This window comes from Seriola dumerili, unplaced genomic scaffold, assembly GCF_002260705.1.
Source record: "Seriola dumerili isolate Sdu_G_001 unplaced genomic scaffold, Sdu_1.0 BDQW01000138.1, whole genome shotgun sequence".
Classification (NCBI taxonomy): domain Eukaryota; kingdom Metazoa; phylum Chordata; class Actinopteri; order Carangiformes; family Carangidae; genus Seriola; species Seriola dumerili.
In genome coordinates, this window is record NW_019174393.1 from 10,030,524 (window position 1) to 10,057,807 (window position 27,284).

Here is a 27,284-nt window from a genome sequence, read left to right on the forward strand (position 1 = left end):
TGTGTGTGTGTGTGTGTGTGTGTGTGTGTGTGTGTGTGTGTGTGTGTGTGTGTGTGTGTGTTATATCCAGAGAGTCATACCTCAGGGCAGTGTGTTATCACCAATAGCCTGCTAAATTAATCAGTGTCCCTCAGGCCTCTTGACCGGACCCCCGACACACACAAACACATGAGCGCACACACACACCAGTCATATGTTTCACACTATTGTGGAGGCATCGCTCACTGAGTGAAACAGGCCCAACAGCACCCCATAGAGAAATAATGAGACCAGGTGAGAGATATCCAACACACGTACACTAACATGCAAATACACAAACAAACGCACACAGAAACAAAACACATGTAATCATGAAGGACAACGGCCATAGCTTTGTAAAAACTGTCTTATTGTTTGTTGTTTTTCTCTGAAATGTTGAGAAAGAAATAGAAACATAAGAACTGCATGTGAGAAATATTCAAGTGCATGAACATTAAGCTCCGTTTTTGTGTCTTTGTGTGTGTGTGATGTATGTGTGTGTCTGTGTGCTGAACAGAAATACGTCACTAGGTTAGTTATGAATACAAAGCCTCTACTGCCGGCACAAGGGGTTGGGGGGGGGCTGTGGAATCCCTGAGTGTGTGTGTGTGTGTGTGTGTGTGTGTGTGTGTGTGTGTGTGTGTGTGTGTGTGTGTTCGCGCAACAGTATAAATCTAATTCCTATTTCCATAATGGCACCTCCAACTGAGGAATGCCCATTCCTGTTCCCTCCCTCTCCATGACACACACACATGAACAAAAGTACACCTTTATTTCACCCCAAAGAGTCAAAACCTGTTCAAACATCCTCACTCTCATAAAGTATATTGCTCAATATCACTTATACACAGTCTTAATAGCCCTCTGGAACACATAAGCTTTGTTTGTGAGGCAGGGTCCCTAATTTTTAGGGGGCACCCAGATGTTGTGGTGAAACCTTAGCTAGCTTTAGTAACTTTACCTTCCATTGGTAGAAATTTGTTCCATATATCATCTTAAACTACTTTTATGGTGGAGGGATATGTCTGCATCTGGTCTCAAGATGGCATATTACGTGCTCCCTTATACATTTGTTTTTAAATGTGTGCCTTTGCACAGAAAATCACTCCACGTGCTATTTCTCATTTTTTTCATTTTCTTCTGTGCTAATAGCAGACATTATTCACAGTACACTTCACCGCAACGCCCTGTTGTTTACAACAACCATGTGGTTTAAAAGTGTTAAAAACCAACTCTTCACTGAGTCATAATGGGCTTAGTCCATTAGTTTACAATGGACATACACATCCATATGCACAGACAAGGCTTCAACACAGTCTCATTGACTAGGCTGTAAGAACTGTTCCTTAGTTAGACTATGGGAGTTAAGAGGTTTGCTCATTACAAGGTGACAATAAGATGTACAGATTGGCAGGACGGTTAAAGCCAAACTGGTAATGTGAGAAAGAAGGATTTACCTGTTGGCCTGTCATAGCACAGCCACAACACTGGATGCAAGTATTAACAGGGAGAAGTCATACTGTTTACATTCTTTATTTCACTTTGTGGTACAGAACAATGAGATGTTATGGACTAGAAATCGATTTACTCCATTTTAATTTTCAGCCTTATCCATACACCACACATTCAGCAAAACGGCAGCATAAGACTGAAATTAATAGTAACAAAAGGCCCAGAGAATGTTAAACAATGGACTGAATATACAAGGCTCAAAGCAGACAATGATATCAACATGGCCGAATTCAAACAAGACATAGCCACACCACCCAAAAACAAATCTCTAATTTTTGAAACATGAATTCTCCTTTAGCTAGCCAACTGAACGGCCCCAATGGGACACACAAAAGTTCACAGCATGTGTCTCTTGAAGACAAACTTTGTTTTTGTTTTTTTTTCTTCCCCCTTTTAGCAGTTTTGAATAGGAGACTTAAGCCGACATTGAAAAGTACCTTGAAATCCCCAAACCAAAATTTTGAGTAGTATTTGTGCCAATTTGTGTTTGTTGCAATTTTTACAGCCTGCTTTTAAATATTTAGGCATGCTACCAACATAAATAAATCTGTTTTCACCCTCAAAATAAACCATGTTCAGCCGACAGTGTTCACACACAGCTCAGTGGTGTGGAGGCAGAAGAAGCAGGAGACATGGAAACGTATTTAAATATACCAGGCACTGCTGGTTATGCTGTTTAAAAAAAAAAAAATCTTTTAAGTTCTCATAATAGCTTTGACTTCGTCCTAGAGCACTTTAGTCCCAAAACCTTAAGAAGCCTTTCATTCACTGTGTTTGTTTTATGTGCTTTATTCCTGAGCACATCACAGTAACTTTCTCACATAATATTGGGCTTAGATGAGCAGAATTCTTATCTAGTAAGATAACACTGAACATTTAACCTTGACTGAATTAATGAGTTTATGGCTGCTGAGCAGGAAGTGTTCATCTTTACTAAAGTCCTTCTAAGTTGCTTCAGTCCTGAGCTGCAGTTTTAAAATAATAATTCACTGCATTTTGCCTCAATCTGCTGACCCCTTGACACAAGTCTTACAGGAGGTTTCTGCGAAATGACAAACAGGACGTTTTGGACTGTGAGCCTTTAAACAATAAGCTTGGTAAAGATTCTGGAGCAGGACCAAAGCTTTTACTTCTCTATAAAACTATCCCTGAACCACGACAAAACAGAAACAGTGTGAATGTGTACCATACATGTCTCCCTGCCTGACTGTGCATCCCTGTGCGTGTGTGTGTGTGTGTGCGAAACTCATTTTTCCGTGCATAAACCTTGGCAGGTGTCCAGCTCCACTTGGACGGAGCTCAGTGAGAGAAGGGAAAGACTTGTCTTGTCTTACCAGTTAAATCCCCTCTGAGACGGCGAGTGAAACACGCTCCGAGAGTTTTATGTATTGTTGCGAAGCTGCCTTTTTATGGAGTTAAGCAGTGGTAAGCACCCCCAAAGGCTTTCTCCATCGCTTCGCCAACAGGTATTATGATACACAGGCTTAGGTTCACTGACAGACCATCAGGAGAAAAGCTATGTCAACTGTTTGCAGAGGATTAGGCAATTACCATTAAACTAAATTATGTATACGATATTAGAAGTGGTTGAACAACACACTCAATAAATTAGATGAAAGATCTTTTTTCTGTCTACAAGAGTTGTATGCAAATTCAATTATTTGTACAAAATTATGTAAATTTCCCATAAATGCGCTGTAAATTGCATTAGTAACATTTTCACTTAGACTCATCACTAACTAATCATTCGATCTGCTGCAATTAACAGAAGAATAAAGTTAATATTAGAGGAAAAGTTGTTTTTTTACTGAAACATCTTTTTCCTCATTGACAGCATGTATTTTTCTTTATGTACCAACATCTGCTGTGTGTTCTGTCTATCTATGCTCAGGCTAAATCAGTGATACCGCTATATTGTTTCTGTGGAACATAAATATTACACAGCAGTAGATGATGACTTGTGTCTGACATAGAAAATAATTCTGTATACAGGTTCAATGACTCATGCTCACAGTAGGCTCAACCAAGATATAATAATGCTTCCTCATAAACCTAAATTAGTAAACTCACATTGCAGTAGTAGATGTGACCAAAGGGTTTGTTATATTGTAGAAGAATAATACAATTAAAGAGAGGTATTTCATATTTTTGTTGCCAAATTGTATGTTTTTCTATGTTTTCCTAATTTTGTAATGTGACACGTGTGTGGATAACATACGATTCAGACCAAATGTAACTTTTCTCCTAATAAAGTTGAAGTTGTTCAAAGCCCAAATAGTGTCCCGTGTATAAAACATCAGTAAATATAAGAGATAATAGCTTCTTTATTCTATCAGTGTAACACAAAGTTACGCCGTGCCACTTCTTTTCTAAAAACGTTTGCAAAAAGCTACCAAAGAGGCAGCAACCAAAATAGCTTTAAGGCTCTATTTTGTTATTTATGACTAAGCAGTTGATGACGTGGCGATCTGCATTTTAGACTTCAAAGCACTGAAGTAAAAGCTTGCAAGGAGTGTGTGCAAACAGCAAGACTCTACCAGCACATTCCCAGAGGGGGACTTGTGACTGGGGAATATCTATGAGGTAGTGAAGTAACTACTGAACATAATGTTTGGCTTCAAAAGACTTCTGTCATGCGGCAAAAGATGTTTGGTACAATTTAGTGGTCACTTTTTGCCCTTTTTGGACCTTCAAACAGCACGTCCAAAGCACCATGCAGTTTTGTTTCATATGTAAAGATGACTAACAACGATTTGCTTGGGTATTTTGAACTGCGGGAAGAGTTTCGAGTTTAATTTGCTGGAGAAACATTGCAGTTTTGTGTAATCAAGACAATACTTCTTTACTAGTATAATAGATAAAGGTTAATTGTAGTCTCTAAAAGGTGGCTTGAGAGCAACAAAGGTCATTTAAAGAAAAATGAAGAGTATTTCACAAGAAATAAATAGCCCTACAGACACCTGGGCAGGTGTAAAAGGTTTTGCAGTCAGGCTGTGCGTGTGTGTGTGTGTATGTGTGTGTGTGTGTGTGTGTGTGTAAGAAAGAAAGCAGGTGTTTAGCAGGGAGTCGTCACTGTGAATGATGCTCTTTGAAGGTCAAGGCTGACTAAAGGAGAAGCTGGGCCACAAGGGGGATTTGAAACGAACAATCACACCAGGAAACACTCATATTTAACACTGGGCAACAGGGGGGTGTCAGTGCCTTTGTGGTTTCAAGAGTGAGCTTGTAATCAAAATGTCACCAGTCCAAAGTTTCAGAGCAGGTGGTAGCATTGGGCTTGAAAGGACATGATGCCACACAATATCAGAACAAAAGTCAGAAGTGGAGACTGAGGAAAACGAAATTGTGGCAAAATACGTTTAAGAGTGATGAAATCCAGTGTACAATGAATCAAAGTCATGGCAACAGGAAAATAGCCCGAAATTATAATCAAATCCCACTGAGCAAGGCAATGAAACACCAGATTAGTCTCTGATAAAAATGAAACCATGCTGCATTCTAACCACTTTGGTATTGAACTTTGCAGAAAAATCCCAAACCCGTGGTTGATCATAAGGAGGCCATAGCCATAGGGAATTCTGTGGGGGACAAGCAAGAGGAACTTTAGTGACATCCACTTTTTCTTACATCCATGTGCACACTAGTGCAACAAATCCACAGCATATACATAGCTTTCGTAAGTTTCAGAGAGAAGCCAGGGGATCACCAAAGTCAGCAGGATTCATTTTCTGGGGAACGTGAATGTCTGTTCCAAATTCCCTGGCAATTCATCCAGTAGTTGATGAGATGTGTCATGCAAGACCAAAGGTGTGGACTGACTGAAAAACGGACAGTGACATCCCTCAGGACCAAGCAGCTGGCTGCTTGGTCCTGAGCTTCAGCTGTCTGGCTGTAAACACTCCACCTAAAGCCAACTCCCAGCAACTCTGGACAAGGACAGTTAAACACAGTGTACATCATGTTCCTACATCCACCATTCCTGCTTTTATGCCAGTGCAGTTCATGTCCTCATATCTTTTTTTCTTTTTTTTTTGCCTTTACACAGCTGTTTATCATCAATTTGTGATATTTAACAATGTCCTCATTCCTTTAATGTTGTGGAGCAGCAGGGTGTCATTTTCATATTCAGTATTAATGTGGTTGTGAGAGGAAATACAGTGGAGAAAACTCTGCTCGATTAACACCAGGACCATTAGCAGATCGGTTTTTAAATGCAAATGGTGTTGACTGGCTGAAAGCCCTATTAAATAGGTGTGATAATAATCGGCTGTGTTCATAAACAGCAGTCCAGCCTCCTCATGTACACATACGTGTGCAGGTGGAAGCACACACTCATCGGCAAATTTAAAAGTGTCACTGTGCAACAATAAAATTTCCAAATTGGCGTTTTATGTAGTTTTTAATAATATTATCACTTCTTGTTTTTCTTGGGCCTGAGCAAAATAAATAGATATTGATTCTCCTGCAATTTCATTAAGTTTGTGCTATACTGTGATTGACAGCCCGTTGCTGCTGTCTCTTTCCCTGTGTCCGTTTCCCATTGAAGTTACTACGTTTATGTTTCTGTATTCACGTGGCCACTGATCTGCATCTCAGTTCCCATCCTTTCCTCTTTTCTCTCCATACCTGCCTCTCTCCACCTCTCCTTTCTTCTGCTTTTGCCCTCCTATCAACACACAGGCCAGTGTGTCTCTGGTTTGGTTACTAAAGAACCTCATTTAATTAAAATCAGACAACAAATAAAAATAACAGGAGCAGTTGTTTGTTATGTTTTGCTCATTTTTCCTACAGAGAACCAGACTGCATAGGTTAACAGCCTTACTTTACAGAGGGAATATTTATGTGCATTGTCAAAACACGACATAATCAATCATGTTGATCATTAATAAATCACCAGCTTAGCATTCTGCAATCAGCCCCATAAAACTGATTTCACTGGATTGGCTGAAAGACATTTTGGAGTAGCCAAAGCAAACTACCAATCGTACAGAGAGAAAACACTTTTTTTTTTTGTCTTCAAATGTTCCTTCTCTTGGTGCTCCCTGACAGACGGGAGGAAACACATCAAAGCTTTTCTAAATGTCATCCTAATTATCACAGACGTCGCGCTGAAATATCAAAAATATACCAAAATACCAAAGCCTCAAGGTTTCTCTCATCATGTAACCCCTTAAAATTATCATCAGCTCTCCATGCCATATCAGAACTGGAGGGGAGTCAACAGCAAGTCAGGCTGCGCGAGTGATTCACTGTGACTCACCTCTGACAAACAGACAGCAGCAGTGACCAAAAGTAAACTTTGCTGACTTCAAAGAATAACTACTTCCAGGACTAGCTAACTATTATTAGTAGGCTTGCTTCTTCAGTATTGCTATGATACATATACTACTACCACTATGCTACAGCTACTTGTGACTATTTTTAGTACTTATGTCACCATTAGAGGCTTACACTGCTCCTCCTCAGTAATAGACTTTTTCTTTAATCTGTGATACACACGAAAGTGCTTTAACAAAACAAGGGATTTCAACCTGTCCTCACCTCCTAATTCACTGATAGATTTAAAGCCACTATGGCTCTTCTCAGGATTGTGTGTACACACTGTCACTGATTGGTATCTCTCTGCAGCTTTGCTTTTGCTCGCACAGCGTGGCACTGCATTCACAGATGGAGCATGAGCTACACACTTGCACAGAGGCTTTTATGGTTTCGTGGGATGGTTATCCGTGGCAATATTCTCACAAAATGACAGGGGGGCACTACAGGCAACATCATGTGTCATGTGTAGCAGCTACAAGTCTATGACTGTGTCCACAATCATTCACAATTCATTACACAGTCCACTATACACTGCAGTGAGTGTGCCAAGTAAGTGAGTATGTGTTTTGCACATGTCTAGTGAGAGTTTCTTATACCCTCTAGTGGACTTCAATTATCCTACAATGCATTGTAAAATCTATTTTCGCTAAATGAGAGCGAACCACCATCATGTCTTGCGCAGACAGGGAAAGAAAGCTAATTTAGACGACTGCTCAATGAGAGTTTTGACTTGTGTATTGTATGAAACTGTCTGATTTTGCCACGAGACAAACTGTAGTATACAGCCGTTTACACAGAATTCCATATGTAGCGGGATAGTGAATAGTAGCATGTGTTTTGTGGAAAAAGCATCTGGACTTCCTGTGAATAGTGGCACGCTTGCATAGCTGCCTGGGACACTTAATGTGGCAGACCTGTCGTTAGTGTTATGAGTTGCACCTGTGCTTTTCCTGCCATGATAACTCAAAATCTATGAGTGAAAAAGGTCTATTCCCTGAATACCTCCATCCAGCTTCAAGCTGAGCAGAGGTCTAATCAGCTGACTAACTGTGTGTGGGTGTGCAGGGTCTCAACACAGACAAAAAACTACCAACTGAATCTACAGTTAATAATGTTTGTGAGCATTCGTGTTTGGAAACATATGAATGCAACATTTGAATCGTATATTTGGAAACAAAATTGTTCATTCTTCATGTAGGTCAACCGCTTTGATTATGTATGTGAATAAACATGTCACTTAGGATTAACGTCACTGATTGTGCCAAGGAAAGATTGTCAGTATTGTGCTTTTTCTTCCCAAATAAAACAAAATCAGCTGTGGCTGTATCTACAGTGCTGTTGATGAACTGTCAAGTGAGGGAATAATGAGGTAAATATGTGAGCTATTGGAGTGCAATAATTCAGCTATAAACTATTTGACTGTGCTGCATGAGCTGTTTGGAAAAACTTGATTTTAAGCTTTTTTTTCTGGATTTGTAAAAAGTCTCAGTCTCATTAAATACGAGAGTTTGGGAGAAGGCTGCAACGCAAGTGTGTTAATTCATTGTGTGTTTGTTTTTTCTGAAAAGAGAGAGCAGATCATTTTTTTATTCCATGGTGATCTATTCCTTCATACACATTTACTACTATTGATATAGCTTTGGATCATATAACAGCATATAGTCTTGATTACACTAATATTAATATACATAAGATAATAGCACTGTGTAAATGACTGCACTGCACAGTGAAATGCACCACCAACCAGCACTGAATCTGACCCTCCCTCACACTGTGGAGGCAGGAAGACAAACTGTTTGGAGTTTAATGGCTTCTGTTAAATTCACTAATGACAAATCTATTCTTTCACTGGATTAGGGAGCTCTGTGCATGGAGACGCACACATGCACAACCTTTGCTGTGCACAGGAAGCAGGTTTCCTGATACGCTGACAGCTTCAGTTACTTTAAATAAGCGGGAGAGAATAATAAAGGAGAGGAATAGCCAAGTCACAGATCTGCTCCATTATCTCATGGTGAGCATGTCGGCCACCCTCCAATGTCCATTACCAAGAAAGATGTGTGCGAGTGTTTTTTTGGGATGGAGTGTGCAAAGGAAAGGAAGAGTACATGAGGCTCATCGACAGTCTGACATCTTAGCCAGACTCCCTCTCTTTTAGGGGTCGACCAATTATTGGATCCGATGTGGAGCATTTCTACCATCAATTTTATGATCCATTTCTCCTGTAGAGCTAACTTGAATGCGACAGTAGATGTCAACAGGTCAATTTGTCTATCCATAATTAACCACGTGACTAGCAACAAAAAAAACAAAAAAAAACAAAAAACATAGGAGATGACAATATTTCTAGCACGTCATTTACCAGGTCTGGTCATACTCCCAGTCTCAATCCATAACTATTACTATTAACATTACTGAAGTGTCTTAAAGTGCTGTTTCTTGTCGTGAGATGCAGGTTATTGTTGTTACAGACTTAAAACGTAATGGAACTGCATCTGAGATCTGTGTTACTCCACACATGGACTGCATAGTTGCTGTACGGCTGTCAGAGTTGAATAGTCACTTCTATTGCTGTTGTATATATTGAGCTACAGTAAAAATTAGTTATAAAGAAGCTTAGTTTTAAATGAAAGGTTCCCTGCTATCAAATAAAGTTAATATATGGGCCTAACATTTCAATTATTGAAACCAACTAAAGGCTTTCCAAAGCCGTTTTGCTGTAATAAATGAAGCATAATCGTGCGTTGAGCATATGTCAGCCAGTTTTGTAGGAGTTTGTGTTATCCTAAATTTTTACACCAACATTCGTTATTTTTACTGCAAATGTGTATCAGTTCCAAATATCACCTGTCTCCTTGATTATTAATAATCATATCGGCCCTGACAAAACCACATCAGTCGACCCTGACTTTCTGACTGTTTCACTCACTTTTCCCTCTCTGTTCACCTCTCCGTCCCTCCAGCGCTCCATTACAGCAGGAATGCACTACAATAAAAGTCAATAATTTGGGGAGGTGGAAAGACAGAGAAGCAGAGAGATGAAAAGGGTGAAACAGTAGAAGAGAGAGAAGTGAGAGGAGTATTAAGTTTGGGGAGAAGAGGGAGCGAGGGATGTAAAAGAAAGAAATAGCAACAGAGGGAGGGGAAGAGGTGATGAAATAGCGAGACAGAGAAGAAAGGCAACCCTGGAGAGAAAGAGAGAAAGATGAAGGGATGCGGGGTGTGGAGGTGAAGTTAGATCCAGGGGTGGAGAGATAAAAATGAGGGCTTGGTGGAGGGAGGTGAGAGGTCGCACTCTCCTCTCCTCTGTCAGAGCTGTGATTATTCCAAAATACACATCTCTATCTCTCTTTCTCTGTGCCTCACTCTCATTCCATCTTTTTTTACACTCCCAGCGTGTTTATTGTCCTCAATGATCTCCCATTCCCTGTCGTCTTTTATCCTCATCTTTCCTTCTCTTTCTCCTCCCTGTGTCCTCCCTGGCTCCTTTCCCCCCTCTCTTTTCTCTCACTCATCCTCTATGCATAATTCAAGCTGAGATTCCAGCATGACGGGTGTGGCCATTAAAGATACATGGGGACGCTTCACCGAGGCCGTTTAGTGCTGCCTTACCTCGGAGGAGGAGCACCTCCGGCTAGGGCAGCGAGGGCAGAGCAAAGGAGGAAAGAGAGCAAGGAGGGAGAGGGAGGGAGGGAGGAAGGAGCAGGAAGAGAAGGAGGGTGGATGGTGAGATAGAGGAAGCATGAGAAATAAAGGAGAAGGGAAAAAGCAAAACAGAGTAAAGGGTATTCACTTTAATTGAAGCCCTTCAGACAAATAATTATGAGCTGAATTATTGCTGCTATCAGTTTATGATCACTTTCACTTTTCAATGTTTCTCTATTACCTACATTGGAACTATAACATCTGTGTGACACACAGCATGTGAAGTCTCACCCAGTCATGACAATAGGTGTCACTTCCAAAGGAAACATGGACGGCTGAACCAGAATCTTACATTAACGGGTAAATCATAATGCAAACAGCATATTCTTCGTTGTCTGCAATACAAAAACTACAATGACCGGCATAGAGTTCACCTCACCACCCACAAAGTGTACCACATAATTTTAAAGACAACTCGTGTCCACATTTCTCAAACTCAAACCAATTTCTGCTTCTGTACTCCGTCTGCTCAGAGGTCATGAACAAGCAATGCAGGATCCTTGGCCTCAGCATCTCTCTCTGGCCATCCATCTGTTTCCAGAGTGATCCTTCTGCACTTCAAATCACACAGCAGCTTAAACCCTCCGTTTTACTGGCTTCAACAATAGTCAAGAGAACTATGTCACTCAACTGAAAAGACAGAACTCAAATATCCATCAGCTACCGGCTTAATCTGCCCACTGTGAATATTCCAGCCTAAGAAAATGAACAGCTATCTCAAAAGACTGAATGAAAGAATGAACATTTTCAGGACAGCTGGTCTCTATTCTTGCAGCTGCTCTATGGCTGATCCCCACATCACACCTTACCCAGTAAATTCAACCTCCTAACATGGATGCCAACAAATCACGCATGAACACAATGTGCAATATTATTCTTTATAGTTTATTATACTTGAATATGTTCTGTGCCTCCCATAGTAGTGTCATCTTCTCTCTTGTTTGGTAGCATCGTTGTGATTAAGTGTGGTATTTGTAAACCAACTATTTGTCTGCCTTACAATTACTCTTATCAAGCAACTCTGAGTCTGGGGCAGATTTGTCAAAAAAAGAAGGCTACTGGGGTAATTAATAGGGGTGTAATGATTCTGCAACTGAGACTGAAACCTCGATACAAACATCCACAATCTCATATTGTGATACCAGGAGAAAGAACCATTTTTCATTTCACAATTAACACTAGAAAACATGTAAATCACAGAATTATTATTCTGTTTAAAGTTAGGGTGAGCTGTGTGTTTTGTAAATATTACACATTATACCAATTCCATCGTCTTCAAACTGCGTGTGTCTCGTGACTATTTTGGTGCAATCATGGTGGATTACGCCTGCGGTAAAAGTTAGGCCAATTTTAATTAGCTCAAGATGGATGATAACTCTGAGACTGCAGCCCCCCCACCCCCACCCCCCACCCCACCAAAAAAAAAAAAACATCCCCAAAGAAAACGAGAATCAATACACCTCTGGTAATTATGCATGTCAAAAAAGCTGTATTGGTCAGGACATCAGAGGAAAACACAAAGTTTGAGAGGGAGTCTTACCAAAAACACTGCATAGTGGTTTATAATATTATCAGACAGGAATTCACAACTCCTTAAAATCCTCAACACAACAGCTATCTCATCATCTGTCTTGACAAATGAGAGGTAAACAGTAGAATTACACCATTCACATTATGTCATCTATCAGGAATGCGCCTTTTACACATTTGACAGCTCAACGATATTGTTGCACTGTGTTGGGGCAGAACTTGACTGCTTTTGGCTGGACAGCCGTGTTGTGTTTTTTTTTCTTCCTGGCCTGAGCTCCCTCACTGAAATTAATGAGGAGGCCGTGTTTTTCATGCAATGCTAATGTCAGTCTGAGCACAACATAAGGGCCGCTGGCAAAAGCAGGGAGGTAAAGGGAGGAGAGGAGAGGAGACGAGAGGGAGACGGAAAGAGGAGGCACTGCAGAAGAGGAGAGAATATCCCTAGCAGACAATGAATGTGGATTAGACACACGCACAAATATTTTCTGTCTCTCTCCTCCTTGACCTCAAGCTTAAGGGGGCAATTGGCAAAACCCTGCAAGTAATGTAAGTAACTCTCTCTCTCACACACACACACAAACACATACACATGATAATACCAAACCCTCAATGAACCAATCTCATGCAGAAATATCAGCCCAATACACAGCAGCATAAACAGGGAACACAAACCCTTATGCCATAAATAAGCTCCCATTTTAGTCTCCATCAATCAATAAATCAATTATATTGATTACTGCCATTTGAATATAAAAAAACAGATAGAAGGCATAGGAATACAGTATGTATGTGTGTGTGTGTGAGAAAGAGACTGTCAAATCTAGCATATGTCATGTTCTATATAAATCTCCAAAGGAGGACATCTATTTTAAACACACGCATGCACACGCGTGCATGTTTCATGTCAATGTCCCCTCAATGTCCGCACGAAGACAGTGGCTTTCTGCTAATGTTCTTTCCATGTCTTCTCGCCTTTCTTTCATAAATAATACGGTGTTGCTATTAACATGGTCAGAAAAGGCTGCAGGAGATGGGAAACAGACGAGGAAGAAGCAGCAGAAGAAGAAGAAAGATAGATTGAGATATGCCAAGAGCGGGAGAGCAGGGATGTGGAAACGCCAAACACTTAACCTGTTTTTTCCTTCTTCCTCCCACCTGTTCTCTCTGATCTAATGTAACATCAGGGCAAGATGTAAAAACAACTCCCGCAACCCATCTTTTTCCCTCCAGTCTTCCCCCTCTCTTCTACTGAACTATTTCCCTCTGACAATTACCATTTTACTGCCTTCGCTCTTCTTATCTATCACCTTTACTGCCCCGCTTCTTTCTGTCTGTCACCTTTTACTGTGCCCATCCTCCTCTTTTAATGGATGGAAAAGAAGCAGAGGCAAAAAGAAAAAAGAAAAGAAAAACGAACATGGATGAGAGAAAACATCATAATGACAATAGTGAATCTGAATAATAAAGAGGAGAAAGATGCAAGAAAATTACAACAAAGAACACAATTTTCTCTCCATTTCTTGTTTTATATCTGCTACTTTCATTGCCAAACATCATAAGCATTCTTAGCTGATGTTCATTGCTCCATATCAAACATGCACATGATGTTATCCATAGAGTTTTAGCTCTACACCAGCAGTCACTTATTAAAAAATGAAGCCAATTCCCCCCTGTGTGTTTCTCCCCGACTCCTTATCTTCTCTCCTTATCTATCCTGCTTTCACTCACATTTATTAAAAAATACTGTATATTGGAATATGTTTCCGAATCTTTGAACTATTTGGGGTGTTCTCGTAACTTCACAAAGCCTTCACCAGCCTCAACATTGGAAATGCTGCCTGAAAGATAAGGCAGACCTACTGTCTTTTTATGACTCCGAATTATTAAAAATGTATTCAAATGCTGTATTTCTTCCATGTCAACTTCCTGTCTACGCCCCAGTGACAGACTTGAGGAATAATCTATGAATCATGGGCCATTCAATTTTTAACACTTTGCACTTTACTTTTGATTTACATTGGGAATTGTAATTAAATTTCAATGCATTTCCCTTCAGAGGAAGCAAAACTTACTTAGCAGGCAAGAAACAGTTTGAAATTAAATGAACATTGTCTCCACCCATGTAGCTCCACAGCACAGTGCCAAACTTATCACCCGAGTGTTCATTCTGTCGGTTATGGTATACAAAGTAATAAGACCATGTTGCATCTGCACAGGGCGATTACAGCAACACCAGCAAGCAACCAATCAGAACATTTATGATAGCAGGAGCAAATCAAGAAGCAGCCGTCCAGCACAGATCGGATTGTTGTTATTTTAGACATAACAGATGCTGTAACAACCAACAAGAGCAACTGGTTTTTACATCCAGCAGACAGAACAGCAAGTCTGTACACTTTGGGCTGGAGGTAACAGATTCAATAGAATCTGTGTTTTCCCATTTCAAACAGCTACCACAGTAATTTTCAGGCTGCCGCCAAATTTCACACCTGTATAGCTGCACAGTTCCATGTGTGCGTCTGCTGAGACTATTCTAACAGGACTGAAAGATGACCCAAATAGTTTTGTCAGATGTAACACACAGCACTCTCACTGAGCAAATATGACACGCTCCCCTTACTCACGACATGATCATGAGTTTGTGTTTTGAGATGCTGACCGGTTTGACGGTCCACACTGTCATTCTCCAATGTTCAAACGAAATGAAATAAGCTAAAAATGACAGGAAACACGCACATAAACAGATCTCCACACCCCTGTTAGCTATGCACAGATCTCACCAGCTGCAGGTGACATCATGCACTTCTAGTGGTGGTTTAGGGCCAATTAAACTAAAACAGGGGCCAGAGGAGCCAGTTAAATTATCTCTTAAACTAAGCGCCCAGTTTAGCAGGAGTGAGGGTCAGAAGCAAAGCCAGACAAATCATCTGAGAAATAGAATATTAAAAAATGTAAGATTTTTAGTACTACAACAAACCACACTGCATACCATTAGTAAATTTTAGGATATTCATGCCTCATTTTCACAGAGTTTGGTTGTGTGTCCATAATTCCATATGATTGATATTAGGTGGTGTAGCCTATAGGTTAACCATGTTAGTAAAATAACATTACTCATATTAACTGTTAAATACAATCTTAACTAATCTATTTTTAATTTTAAATAGCTCGTTAACTATTTTGTTTTTGAGCTAACTCCCTGTGGCTCACAGTGCATATGGCCCAGACCAAAAAAAAAGAAAAAGAAAAGGAGTTTCGTAAATACATCAGAGATCACAGAAGTTCCCTTAGGACTGAATGGACTTTGGCTGACTTGCTTATGTACGCACAGCTATGTGGAAATGAGGCATTAGAAGACAAATTCATGTTCACATAAAAAAGTTTTCTATGTATTTTCTTAGTACACAAAGACATATAGCTACAGTACAGCTAAGTTCATACTTTCATATAGGGTTGCAACTTCACTTTTTTTTTTTAAAAAATACAGATCATTTTTAAAGGACTTGATCAATCATTTAGTTTGTGAAACTTTAAGAAATTGCAGAAAATGGCAATCATAATTACTGAGAGTACAAGCAGCAATCCAAAAACACAGATATTCCATTTACAGTTATATAAAACAGAGAGAAGCAGCAACACCTTATGTTTAAGATGCATATTTAAGCGAATATATTTTTGGTTTCAGCTCTGCAATCAAACAGGCACAGCTCGATACTGAATAGAGATAAGAAGACAGAGAACATTCACAGATTTAAAGGTCTATACTCAAAAAAAAGTATCAACGCATGTATCAGATACATGACTTACACACTCCTCTTATTTACTGCATATTCTACTGGTAACAGCTAATAACTAGTTTTACAATATAAAAACAAAAAACAAAACAAGGTTCAACAACAGCTGACTGAGCAACCAATAAATGCAAAACTGCATAAATTATTTTGCTCCATTGTCCAGACAGTTAAACAAAGAACAATATATGATATCGCCCCATATCAGCAACTACATAGCAAGGAGCTAAATAAAAATACACGCAGACAGCCACTGATTTAACCACCAGGAGAGAAACTTGCAAACAATTGACTGACAGACAGAGGATGTATTTAACTCACGTTATTTGACGTCGAAGTCCATTCTGGTTTCTTTCCCGGCGATGACACTTTTAATAGCCAATATCCAGCAATGAAGAACGGTGCTTTTTGCCGTTGTTGTCACTCCCGTTTGTTTGTCGACAGACCTCCATTTCTGCTAGCTAGGTGAGTGGTTTTACAAAAATTACGGTGAAGCTAGATGACGTTAGAAACACTGGAAAACTAACGTTAGCTAGCGGGCAACTTTCTCAACTATTACGCTGACATGACGCTTAAAATTATGACATTAACTTTTCATTGTTTGTTGACAGGCTGCAAAAGTCACTTAACAATTTACTTTCTAGTGAGACACTTGTCTTATTTTACTAACGCGGGGGCATGACGGTGTGATCACTGAACACTTCGCCACCTCTAGTAGATTCGGGACAACTGCCTCAATCCAGTGCGGTTTGATTTGACTGAGTAGCCAATCAGAGACTAGAGCTCACCCATAAAATTAGCCCCGTTTTTAATTACATTTAGGAGAGAAGTCTATAAATACAACAAAACTTTATATAACCCTGTACAATATCACTAAAATGTTATCTGATCCAACATTGTACCATCTTATAATCATTTTAAGTTGAAGTGTAGGCTTTTTGTATAACTGAAAATAGTCAGTCAGTTGGTCAGAAGTAGGCCTACTAACTGCAACAGTGAGTAAATACACCTGTGATCACCCCAGTAAGTGATTACACCTGCTATTTCCAATTAAGGGTAATTGCACGAACAAGATTGTAAAATAACCACAGCTTCCTCAGCTTCCCAGCTACATGGTAGTCCACATTGTGATTGCACACCCTTCATTAGTGAGATGGGTATACAGACATGCACTCATATTGCCATCTATCAACGTCATCTCCCCTACACTTTTTGCATTCATGCAGCCCCACATCAACACGCTCCCACCAGCACTGTGCAGTCTCTGTGATAGTCCTGGCCAGGCCCACGCCAAACATGCTGGACCACCATCTGATCCAAACAAATTTATTTTGGTTTCATCTGAGCAAAATATGAGCTGCCAGTATATGGGCTGCCAGTAATTCTCTTTACATGATCATTGGCAAAGTTTATTCTTTCAGTTTCGTGCCATTTTCAAGAGATAATCCTCGTGCCAAGTCAGAGGCACTTACCCGAGTGTTTTTTTCAGTGCACCATTGTTTCGAGGACGGTCACAGCACCTTCTGTTATTGGTTGTATGGCTCTTCTTGTGCCATCTAACCACTACTGCAGCTACATTTTTGGCTTATGATCAGCAGCCTCCTGATGCTCTTGTACCGTTTCCCATCTTCATAAAGTCTCACAATCTGGTTTCTCACTTGTTCAGGCAATTCCTCACCATGTGGAGCCATGTTGCATTAGACAACAACCCAGGCCAAAATTGAGGAAGCTGTGGAGTTCACAGGCTATTTTATAACCTTGTTCATGCAAGTTAGTGTTATTTAGAAATCACAGGTGTAGGCCTACTCACTTTTGTTGCATTGAAGTCGTACTTTGGGGCCTATATTTTCAATATAGTCTGTCTAACCAGTTTGTTTATTGGTTATCCATAAGATCAATAATAGCAATTGTGTGAACAGATGTGTGTGTGAACTTTAAAGGGAAACAAATTATTTTTCCATAGATTTAATGGTACAAACTTGGGCTACAACTTGTTTTTTTAGCCTACACAGTCTATGTTTACATTTTGGAAAATTAGGTATTCACTATTAGCATATCCTGTTTGCTTTGTACAATTGGATGTACTCACATCTATCAATGAATTATTTTTATATTAAAGAAAACTTGAATATACTCAGTCAAGTTTTGGAGTTAAAAAGAGTCTTTTTTCCTATGATTTCTAAGAGGGTTTATGACTGTTTTATGCCCAATGGCCATCCGAGTGATAATAATATCCTCAGAAAGTGTAAGCCACACTGAATCTATAAATATGTGTATCATGTCTGTGAGTTCAGATTTGAGTGAGTTATGACTCAGGTTTTTTGACACACATTGTGGCAACTGGGTGCTAAGTGTTTTCTCCTCGAGCCGTGTGCTCCAGTCACTGCCACAGCTGCTGACTGTGTTGATAAGCCAGACAAACTCTAATAACCAACCTACAGTTGTTTTTAAGAACACCTGCCTGCGCCTTTCACTTTCCCTTCACACAGTAGCTTTGCCTCATGTTCATCCCCCTGCGCCTCCCCTGCGAGTCTCCCTTTGAAAACCTCTGGAAAACAGCCCCGAGATTTCATAGGAGGAAACCATCCTAATGGTACAAATAGAAGCCCAAATTATAACAACCTGCCGAAATCATTTTTTAATCCCTTAAAGAAACACCACCCAAACTGGAAACACTGACTTCATCTGTAAAGGTGATGGGTGTTGTTGTTTATTTGAGGAAACTCAATGAACCACAACAAAATAGATAAATATGACTGTATATAAATAAATGTGACAAAAAAAATGGATGAAAACCTTTTTATTAGAATTAGACTAATGACCATCCTGCATAGAGAGGGAGTCCTGGCTTACCCCTGTCACAGTTCACTTTCCTTTACATAGTCTATAGTCAAATATAACCTAAATAGTAACATGGAATCAGTTTTGTTTACATGACTGCAACCATTTACTGAGACCGGGCATCAAGTTTACATTTCGAAGTAAGCCAATATCTCATTTTGGAATGAAGCTCCTCACTCCTAGAAAACACTTTGCACTGTGCGAGTCCTCCCTCCTCGTCTCATTTTCTCTCCTTGTCGAGTTCATTTATTTCAAATGAGAGAATCCATTACTGCTGCATCATTCCAATGCAGATCCACTGTCTTCCAGAGCAAGTGGTGAAATCATGCGTGCTGAAAACACTTCATCAGGGAGCCAAAGTTACAACAGAAATTCATGTTGGAATCGCAAGTTGAGTTTCACGCAAGCGTTTGAACCACGGCATCCTTTCATGGAACTAGTCGCACTGTTTGCGTGGTTATGGAGTCCTTAATGGACATGCAATTGTAGCTTCAATAATACTGCATACAGGCAAACACAGATGGCTAAAATTATGAACCAATTTCTGTGCTGTTTCTGCTGTAGCCAATACCTCTTTTTCACAGTGGATGTTCTGTCTTCTCAAACAGGGGTGTGACCAATAGCACTAATAATGAGTGTGTTCCATGAGGGAGTGCCAGGGTCCTGGTACTGTGCATGCTGACTCACTGGCTTAGCTTCCGGGCACACCGCAACTGCCATCAATGTCGGCTCGGCAGTAAGCACTGGCGACTCACAGAAAACCCCAAATCCCCTTTCACCCCAAAAACCACGCGTGTTCGGTGCGCGGGAATACTCCGACCTCCTGAAGATGCGAAATAAGAAATGGAGTTGATCCCCAGGTGCTGTTGCGAGGGCTGAAAACTGCTCCTTAAGAGTCAGGGTGGATCAAAGCGGAGGAAATATTACCAGAGAGAGGTGAGCAAGGCCTTTCTCACAGCAGTCACAGCATAACAGTGAAAGCACAGGTGTAACTAACCACGTTAATGTTGGTTTCATTTCACTTTAATATTATTAGTAACACCTGTGCGCGACAAGCCCAAATGCCCACTGTGAGAAAGCTCTGTAAAGTATAACATAACACAAATGTGACAGAGCTGTCATTAATGTTATGACAAGTTAAAATTGTCTTTTTTTTTCTTCTTTTTTTTTCTCCTCTTGTCCAGCTGTGATGTGTGAAACCGTCACTTGTCCCTTATCTGGCACTCTATTCAGCCACAACCCTGATGAAAGGCAGGGGAGAGATAGAATCTCATTCCACTTTAATGCACTCTATACACTGGTTCTCTCTCTCTCTCTCTCTCTCACACACACACACACACACACACACACACACACGCAGATAATACTCACAGACAGTGTCTCGTTTACTCTTTCCATCTCTCTCTCTCTCGCACACGCACACACATACGTTCAATTAATGCCTTTAAAGGCAACCCTCTCTACCAAGTGCACACACATTCATGGTCAAGTGGACACAAATAAATCTACACATTAACCCAGTCAGCAGTTTTCATTAAACGCATTTCTAATGATTTGTTGTTTCTCATCAGAGATCTTGATTAAACTTTAAATTACCTTCCTGTCTCATCAGTTACTCTAGGTGTATGCACATATGTTTTCATATGCTGCTGCCGTCTGTTTGAATTCAGGTGAGACTAGTAAATTATTGGTGTTTTTTTTTTATGAAATTTTCCCCCTTTTTAATAAAATAAAATGATTAATACACTCACTGATCCATTGCAGTATCTGGTAACTATCAGCTTTCACTTTATATTGTCATTCTACTCCTGTATATTGTCATGTTACTGTTATTATGGCTGCCGTCTCTGCATATATGGCACATAAATACAATCACATTGGCCTGCATAAGGAAGGGTTTCATCTTCACTTTGCATTGACATGTTTTCAAGCACATTTACACCTGGTAAAAAAAAAAACTGTCCGATCACATTTCCTGTTTGTCATCTTCAAAGCCAGGTCAAAGGATTTGCACTAACAAATCTAATTTAGTCTCACACATTACATATGGCCCTTAGGAGCAAATCATCTCCAGGCAACACTTAACAAATGAAAGCAATAAATAATTTCAGAAGGACAATTAAGTCTCCCTTCATTAACCATTTGCTCATTAAGTCTGCCTTCGTTAGTAGAGGTTGGATGATCGTGTCCTGCCCGTCTGTAGCGACCGATCGTGAGGTTCCCCCCACCCACCCCCCCTGTTGCAGATGATTGGGAGGGAACACACGTGCGTGCCGAAAGACACAAATGCCACCCAGGAGCGTTCGCGCGCACGAGTCGGCGCCAAAACAAAGACCCACTCATGTCCTAATGAGTTTTCCTGCTCGCTGTTCAGTGTGCTCTCTGGCTTCATTATCATCACCCTCTTAATGCATAATGCCTCCATGAAGGAAATCAACACCACATCATTACACTTGAGAGGATGCCGCGGTCTCTCCTGCTTGTTCCTTTCTCGTTTTTATCTTCCTCTTGTGTTTTCATCCAACTGTCTTTTTCCCTTCTTTGTCCTTTAGTCTGTATTTCTGCCTGTCTCCCTTCCTCTCTAGCTCCGTCTCATTGCCTATTTCTTTTCTCTCTCTCTCTCCTTCTTGTAAAGTCTCCTTCACACTCCTTCTCAGTTTCCGCTGTCTTTCCTGTCACAGTTTCATCAAACGCACCGCGGGATTAGGACAAGATTGTAGGCCAAACTCCTGCCTGACCTTGAGAAGAATAGCAAATCCGTTGGGAATTGCGTCTGAATCGGCATCTGAATGAAATTACCACGTTTCCCCCTTAATTACATTTTAATGCAGCTGTTGTCATCCTCGTGAAGCTGAACACCAAATTGATTTGTAATTCAGAGGGTGTTGCTGTGCCTGAAAAGGAGATTGTTTTTGTATGGCTTTTAAGTGCACAAAAAAGCCAGAGCCTGCTGTACGTTCCAAGGGGTTTCAGCGTTGATTTGCCTGAGCAGCAGGAAGTGTGTGAATTCATTTGCACGTGCCTGTGTTTGGACACATAAGGATGCACATAAAAAAAAAAGGATTTTTCATACATGTATAAACTGTGGATTCTCCGAGCCTCCTGTGAGCAGGGAGGCGCACGTCACGCAATGTAAGGTGCTGGAATCCACCTCGGAACAACGGAGACAGTAGTGCTCAGGAAAAGCAATCATGGCTTGTGGTAATACACAAGCAGATGAATATATCAGCAATATCACACAGTGCAGCAGTTAATTCCCCAGACGGAGCGGAGAGAGGACAGGAGGCTGCAGCTGAATTATGGAAGCAATTGGAAGGAATCGTCTGCCGCTTGTCTTCCTAATACATATGTGGACATATGGATATGCACATGTGCATATGTAAAACATACTTTACTGAGATGCAAAAGCATCAGTGGTAGCACACACACACACACACACTTCTCATGCACAGCTGGACATGTGAGGGAGTATGGGAGAGCGTGGGAAAGCCTTCTACATCTGACCTTGGCCGTGAAACACAACTTCATGAAGAAAAAAAAAAAAACACCAACAGAGAGACAGATAATAATAAATTGTCTCCTCAAAGGAAACAAGAGACTGTGTGTGTGTGTCTTTGAAAGCCTCAAGCGGAATCAAGTGGAACTGACGCTGATTGAATGAAGGGTAGAGACCTCAGTCTGTGTGTGTATGTATAATAGCAGTGTTTCCTAAATTCCCTGAGGCAGAGTCTTTCCATTTGCACTCACCAGGGGACAGCCACCACTTATCAATTTATGAATTGAATTTCATTTTCGGCTTCCGTCACACAGCGTGCGAGTGTCACTGAGTGAAAGGCGCCTTTCACTTCATTGTAAGATAGTGAGGACTTCCTGGTAATGGAGCAGACAAAGCCACCAACACACACACACAGAGTCCATTAGTGATAGTGTTGATGTGAAGACAGCTATCACCTTAAAGCCCAACTTGTCAAAGTATCCATAACTGATAGTGTTTAACTGCAGTTTTTGGTCCTTATGTGGGTTTTCCATTACAAATGCTGGGGAATCCTCTGTAAGCTGTAACCAAGGTTCGCCTCAAGGTGGTTTTAGACGTGACCAAAATCCTCAGGGGTTCACCGATCCATAGTGCCGCTGTAATTACCAATCATGCACAAACACGATCAATATCCAAGGATGAAGCAGTTAGTTTCTGAGGCAGAGTTGTTACCCAGAAAATAAAGACAAAAGATGAGTGAAAAAACAAACAAAAAAAAATAAAAAAACAAGTGCAGGTTAGTGATGGATAAGATGTTTCAGGCTTTCAACTTGTGGAACCCCAGAGCAACAGCTGTCTTGTCTTCATCATACGAATCAATAGTATCCTCATTTGTTCAATTCCACACAGATCCAAAAAACAATGCAGACTGAAAACAAAAACGGAGCCGTGAATGAGCCCGACTACGAACTCATTAGACGCAAGCACAGCTGCTGTTTCACAGCTGCAATCATGACTATTTAAAGGAGAGCTATGTTTATGACTATAAGACTTGAGGTCTCGTTGTTGTCGTTTTCACCATCAGTTCTATCTGAATCGAGTTTGTTGCCGGGATTTAGGAACCCGATAACATCGCGAAGGACGACTACGCAAGAAACACAAAGTCAGATCGCCATGAAAGCAAAAGCAATCCATCACAGTTAACAGAAACAGCTTCCTGGGTGAATTTGGCCAAGACAACACTCTTGTCATATACAGTTTTCCTGTGCAAATGAGGAATTATTACCAACATTTTAGGAGTTCCCTCATTCGGTTTTTACCACTGAGTAAAGTAGTTTATATCAAAGGTTCACAGCGTTTTCAGCGTGTGATCCCTTGAAACCCCTTATCACCACTTCACTGATTCTTTTCCCCCTCATACATTTGAATCATTTTTAAAGGCATGTTAATCATCTCTCAACCTCTCAGATATATCCTGCGACCCCTTTTGGGGATCCTGACTCCGGGGGTTGGGCACCACTGGTTTAGATAATCTGCCATAACTGTATGACTCCTCATTTTCTTGCCATGTAGTTTCCAGATCTCAGCAATTACTTTGATTGATTTCACTGTTATCCTAAGTGATAGTAATGGTGGCCAAAACTAAGAAAATAAGATGTTGAAATTGTCAGCTCAGCGTGTTTAAATGACCCCCGAAATTTGCTCTGCTCTTTTTGTATGCTAAATTCCGAGGGAACTTCCTGTGGAACACGCCGCGGCGACGGCCTGGTTCCCCCACGAGGATTAACAAAGTTCCATCTTATATCTTATGTCGTCCCCTCTCTCCACTCTGTATCGCTCCTCAGTGCAGAAACACTGTAAAGATAATCTTCAAAAGAGGGAACCAAACAAAAGAAACACCAACAACTTTTGTTCGACGTGATTTCTCTCAGCTGTGATTGGTGGCACACTGCTCCTTCTGTGACTGAGCATGGTGGGGGAAAAGAAAAAAGGAAAAAAAAAAGCGGTTGTTTTCTTGAGGATTTGGATGTGGAATTTTTTTGCACAATCTGTTGTTTGAATCTCTTTTGTCTGCTGCTAGATTAAAAGACACACACACACACACACACTCCCTCTCTCTCGCGGCTGTATTTGCTTTCTGAGCCCCTTGTGTTGAGTGGGCGACTAGCTGTGACTGGCACTGTCAGATTAGCCCATTTAAAAAAGACATATGTTTATTGCCGCATGTGCATGTATGTGTGTGTGTGTGTGTGTGTGTGTGTGTGTGTGTGAGTGTCCTCCATGCTATTTTCAGACTGTGATGCATGCTGCATTATTCATGTTAAACCATGCAGAGAAAGATACAGTCTTGTGTCATATAACACCATCGCTACAGGCCTCTGGTTGATATCATCACACACACACACACACACACACACGGATATGTTCACTAAATACTCAAGACTCTCCCACACACACACCCACACACACACAAACAATTCCTGGCACACTTACCCAAATATACTGTTATAGTTATATATATATATATATATATATATATATCGCTGGACACACACAAGATTCACTCCCACTATGACATACAACACACACGTGTACACAGACATGCACAATGCACTAAATCGTATTAGGCAAATGAGAGCGAGGCAGCGCAGCCAGAGAGGCACTCTGTTCGAGTGCTGTTGATGTGACAGATCCTGGCATAAATCATGTTTAGTTGTTGTTGTTGTTGTTGTTGTTTAAATATGCAAATCTTCCATTCTAAGCATGAGCCGGTTGTTAACAAGTGCGCGCAAACACACACACTCTCACAATCCCGTATACTCTTGTGCACACGTGCCGTATGGATTTTCCTGAAAGAAGGCAGGCACAAAAAGTGTGGCAACACACACACACACACACGCACACACACACACAAACACACTCTGTGAAAGAGCGTGGGATAGATGTTGATGTGAAATGCCATGGGCGTCTTCACTGGACTCATATTTCATAATCATCCAGCTATCTATCAGCTCTGGTCAGCTAATGATGACAACACCAACACACACGCACAAGAGCGCACCCACACAAACAAACACACACACACACACACACACACACACACACCTAGAGCGAAGAGTTCTCGATCACTCCATACGAGAGCTGCTGCAAGGACGTGTACATGAGCGGCACAAAGAGGAGACACACTGGCGCGTTGCGTACACATGAGCACTCATAAGGACGCTCAATTAGGCCCACACATGTACTAGAAAACACACAAACACAAAGAGATGTTCTATTGGGCAACACAAGCACCCACACTCACATACACACAACAAACATATGCTGCAGTGAACGAAGTGGCCGTTGACAGATTTCAGCAGTAATTGATACCCGTGTTTGGCAGCCATTTTTATTTGGCTCGACCACAAGCCAGGAAAAGGATCTAAGCTGCGCCGCACAAACACACGCACACACGCACGCACACAAAGCCCTTCCTTACAAGCATCACTTGACACATCTTGACACATCTCTACTCACACACTCACACATACACATCTGAACACAGTAAATGTACAGGCTAGACAAAAAATATCTCTCTTTCCCTCCCGATCGGTAAAAGGAAGAGGTGGCGCTGCTGCTCCAGGAAGGCTGACGACATTTTAATTGGTTGTCATCACTGAACTTTATCTCGCCAGTGATGATGAGTGAGGGAAAGGATGCGAAAGTACCTGCCGTGTGCCCATCATTCAGGAGGACGAGAGTGTTGCCGAGGAGAGGAGTCGGATCTTACCTTAAACAGCCGCAGGATGTTGGCCACCATGATGGACACGGAGCTGGCCGCGGCTCCAATCACGCCTACGATTTTATCCGGCTTGGTGAAGATGGGAGGGTCTCCATTAGCACAGCGAACGTCAGAGCCGTCCCTCTCGATCAAGGCCTGTACAAAGGTCAGGGACTGCTCCAGAGCGTATGTGTCCCTGGAGCAGGTATCCAAGATCCGGGCCCCCAGCGTGATGTTGGGCAGCAGCTCGGGATCCTTGTTGATCAGGTCGATGGCGAACATCATGGCCTCCAAACGATGGATGCCCTTCTCCTTTTTCAGCTCCCCGCAGGGCGTGCCACGGTCTCCACGGGAGTGGACGGGAAATAATCCTCCGAGGATGATGTCCCCGTCTAGTCGGATGGAGTGGGCGTACTCTGGCGCCGCCTGGGGGTCTGTGGGGATTCGCTGAGGGGAGGCGACGGGAAGGAGCCAAGCGTAGGAAGTAGCCACGAGCAGGAAGACGACGGAGGGAGACTGTGGGTAGGAAGTCGGGTTCCACTGCGCTTCCATGATCGGCAAATCAGGCGGACTAGGGCAAAGGTGATCTTGGAGATAGGTATTCCAAAACTGAGGGTGTGTTTTCAGGAATGTTAAAGAGTAGGGCCTTCCTATTCGTCAAAAAGGGAGGGGTTACGGACCCCAGGCGTGGAGCTAGCCGAGCCCCATGAGCGAATCATAATCCAGAAGAGACGGCGAGAGAAAAAGAGTGGCAGGGCAGGAAATGTGGCGCCGATGCTGGAGAAATCTAGTTCGGGAGTAGAGCTCCTAATCCACAAGTCACATCTTCAGCAGAGCCTGTTGAGGAGAGACAGAGAGGATGTCTAAGTACCAGTGTGATTTGAACATCAAGCTGCAGCGGGGATGTACAGTCCACCTGACAAACTTGTGCAAACCCCCCTTGGGCAAGGAAAAAATGCAGTCAAGCATAGCAAAAAAAAAAAAACTCACAAAAATACACACATGCTCGTTCGCCTGCACACACTCACATGGGCTTAGTCGTTCACAGGAGACCTGTCAACATTTGCTCTGCCTTTCCATAATTGAAGACCCAAAGTGTGTCAGTTTGGAGCCACCTCTACACACACACACACGCGCGCACACCACACACACACACTGACGCACACTTCATCTCTTGGCCTATCGATGAGTGGAACAGCTGTTGAAATGACAGCAGAGAACCTTGGCGAGGTCCTCGGGCTATTCGCACCAAGGTGCGGACTAGCTGCTGCAGCGGAGACGAGGGAGAGTGAGGGAGAGATGAACGGGGGGGGGGGGGGGGGGGGGGGGG

General features: G+C 41.6%; 1 protein-coding gene across 4 annotated transcripts in view; it reads right to left on the minus strand.

Moving 5' to 3' along the window:
* LOC111224565 (metabotropic glutamate receptor 8-like) overlaps window positions 1-27,284 on the minus strand; it is a 236,060-nt gene that overhangs the window by 202,181 nt on the left and 6,595 nt on the right. For all 4 annotated transcript variants that reach the window (XM_022749107.1, XM_022749106.1, XM_022749109.1 and 1 more), the window contains exon 2: window positions 25,964-26,791. In XM_022749107.1, coding sequence (XP_022604828.1) covers window positions 25,964-26,506 — 543 coding nt within the window. In that variant the 5' untranslated portion in view covers window positions 26,507-26,791. The remainder of the gene's footprint in view (window positions 1-25,963; window positions 26,792-27,284) is intronic.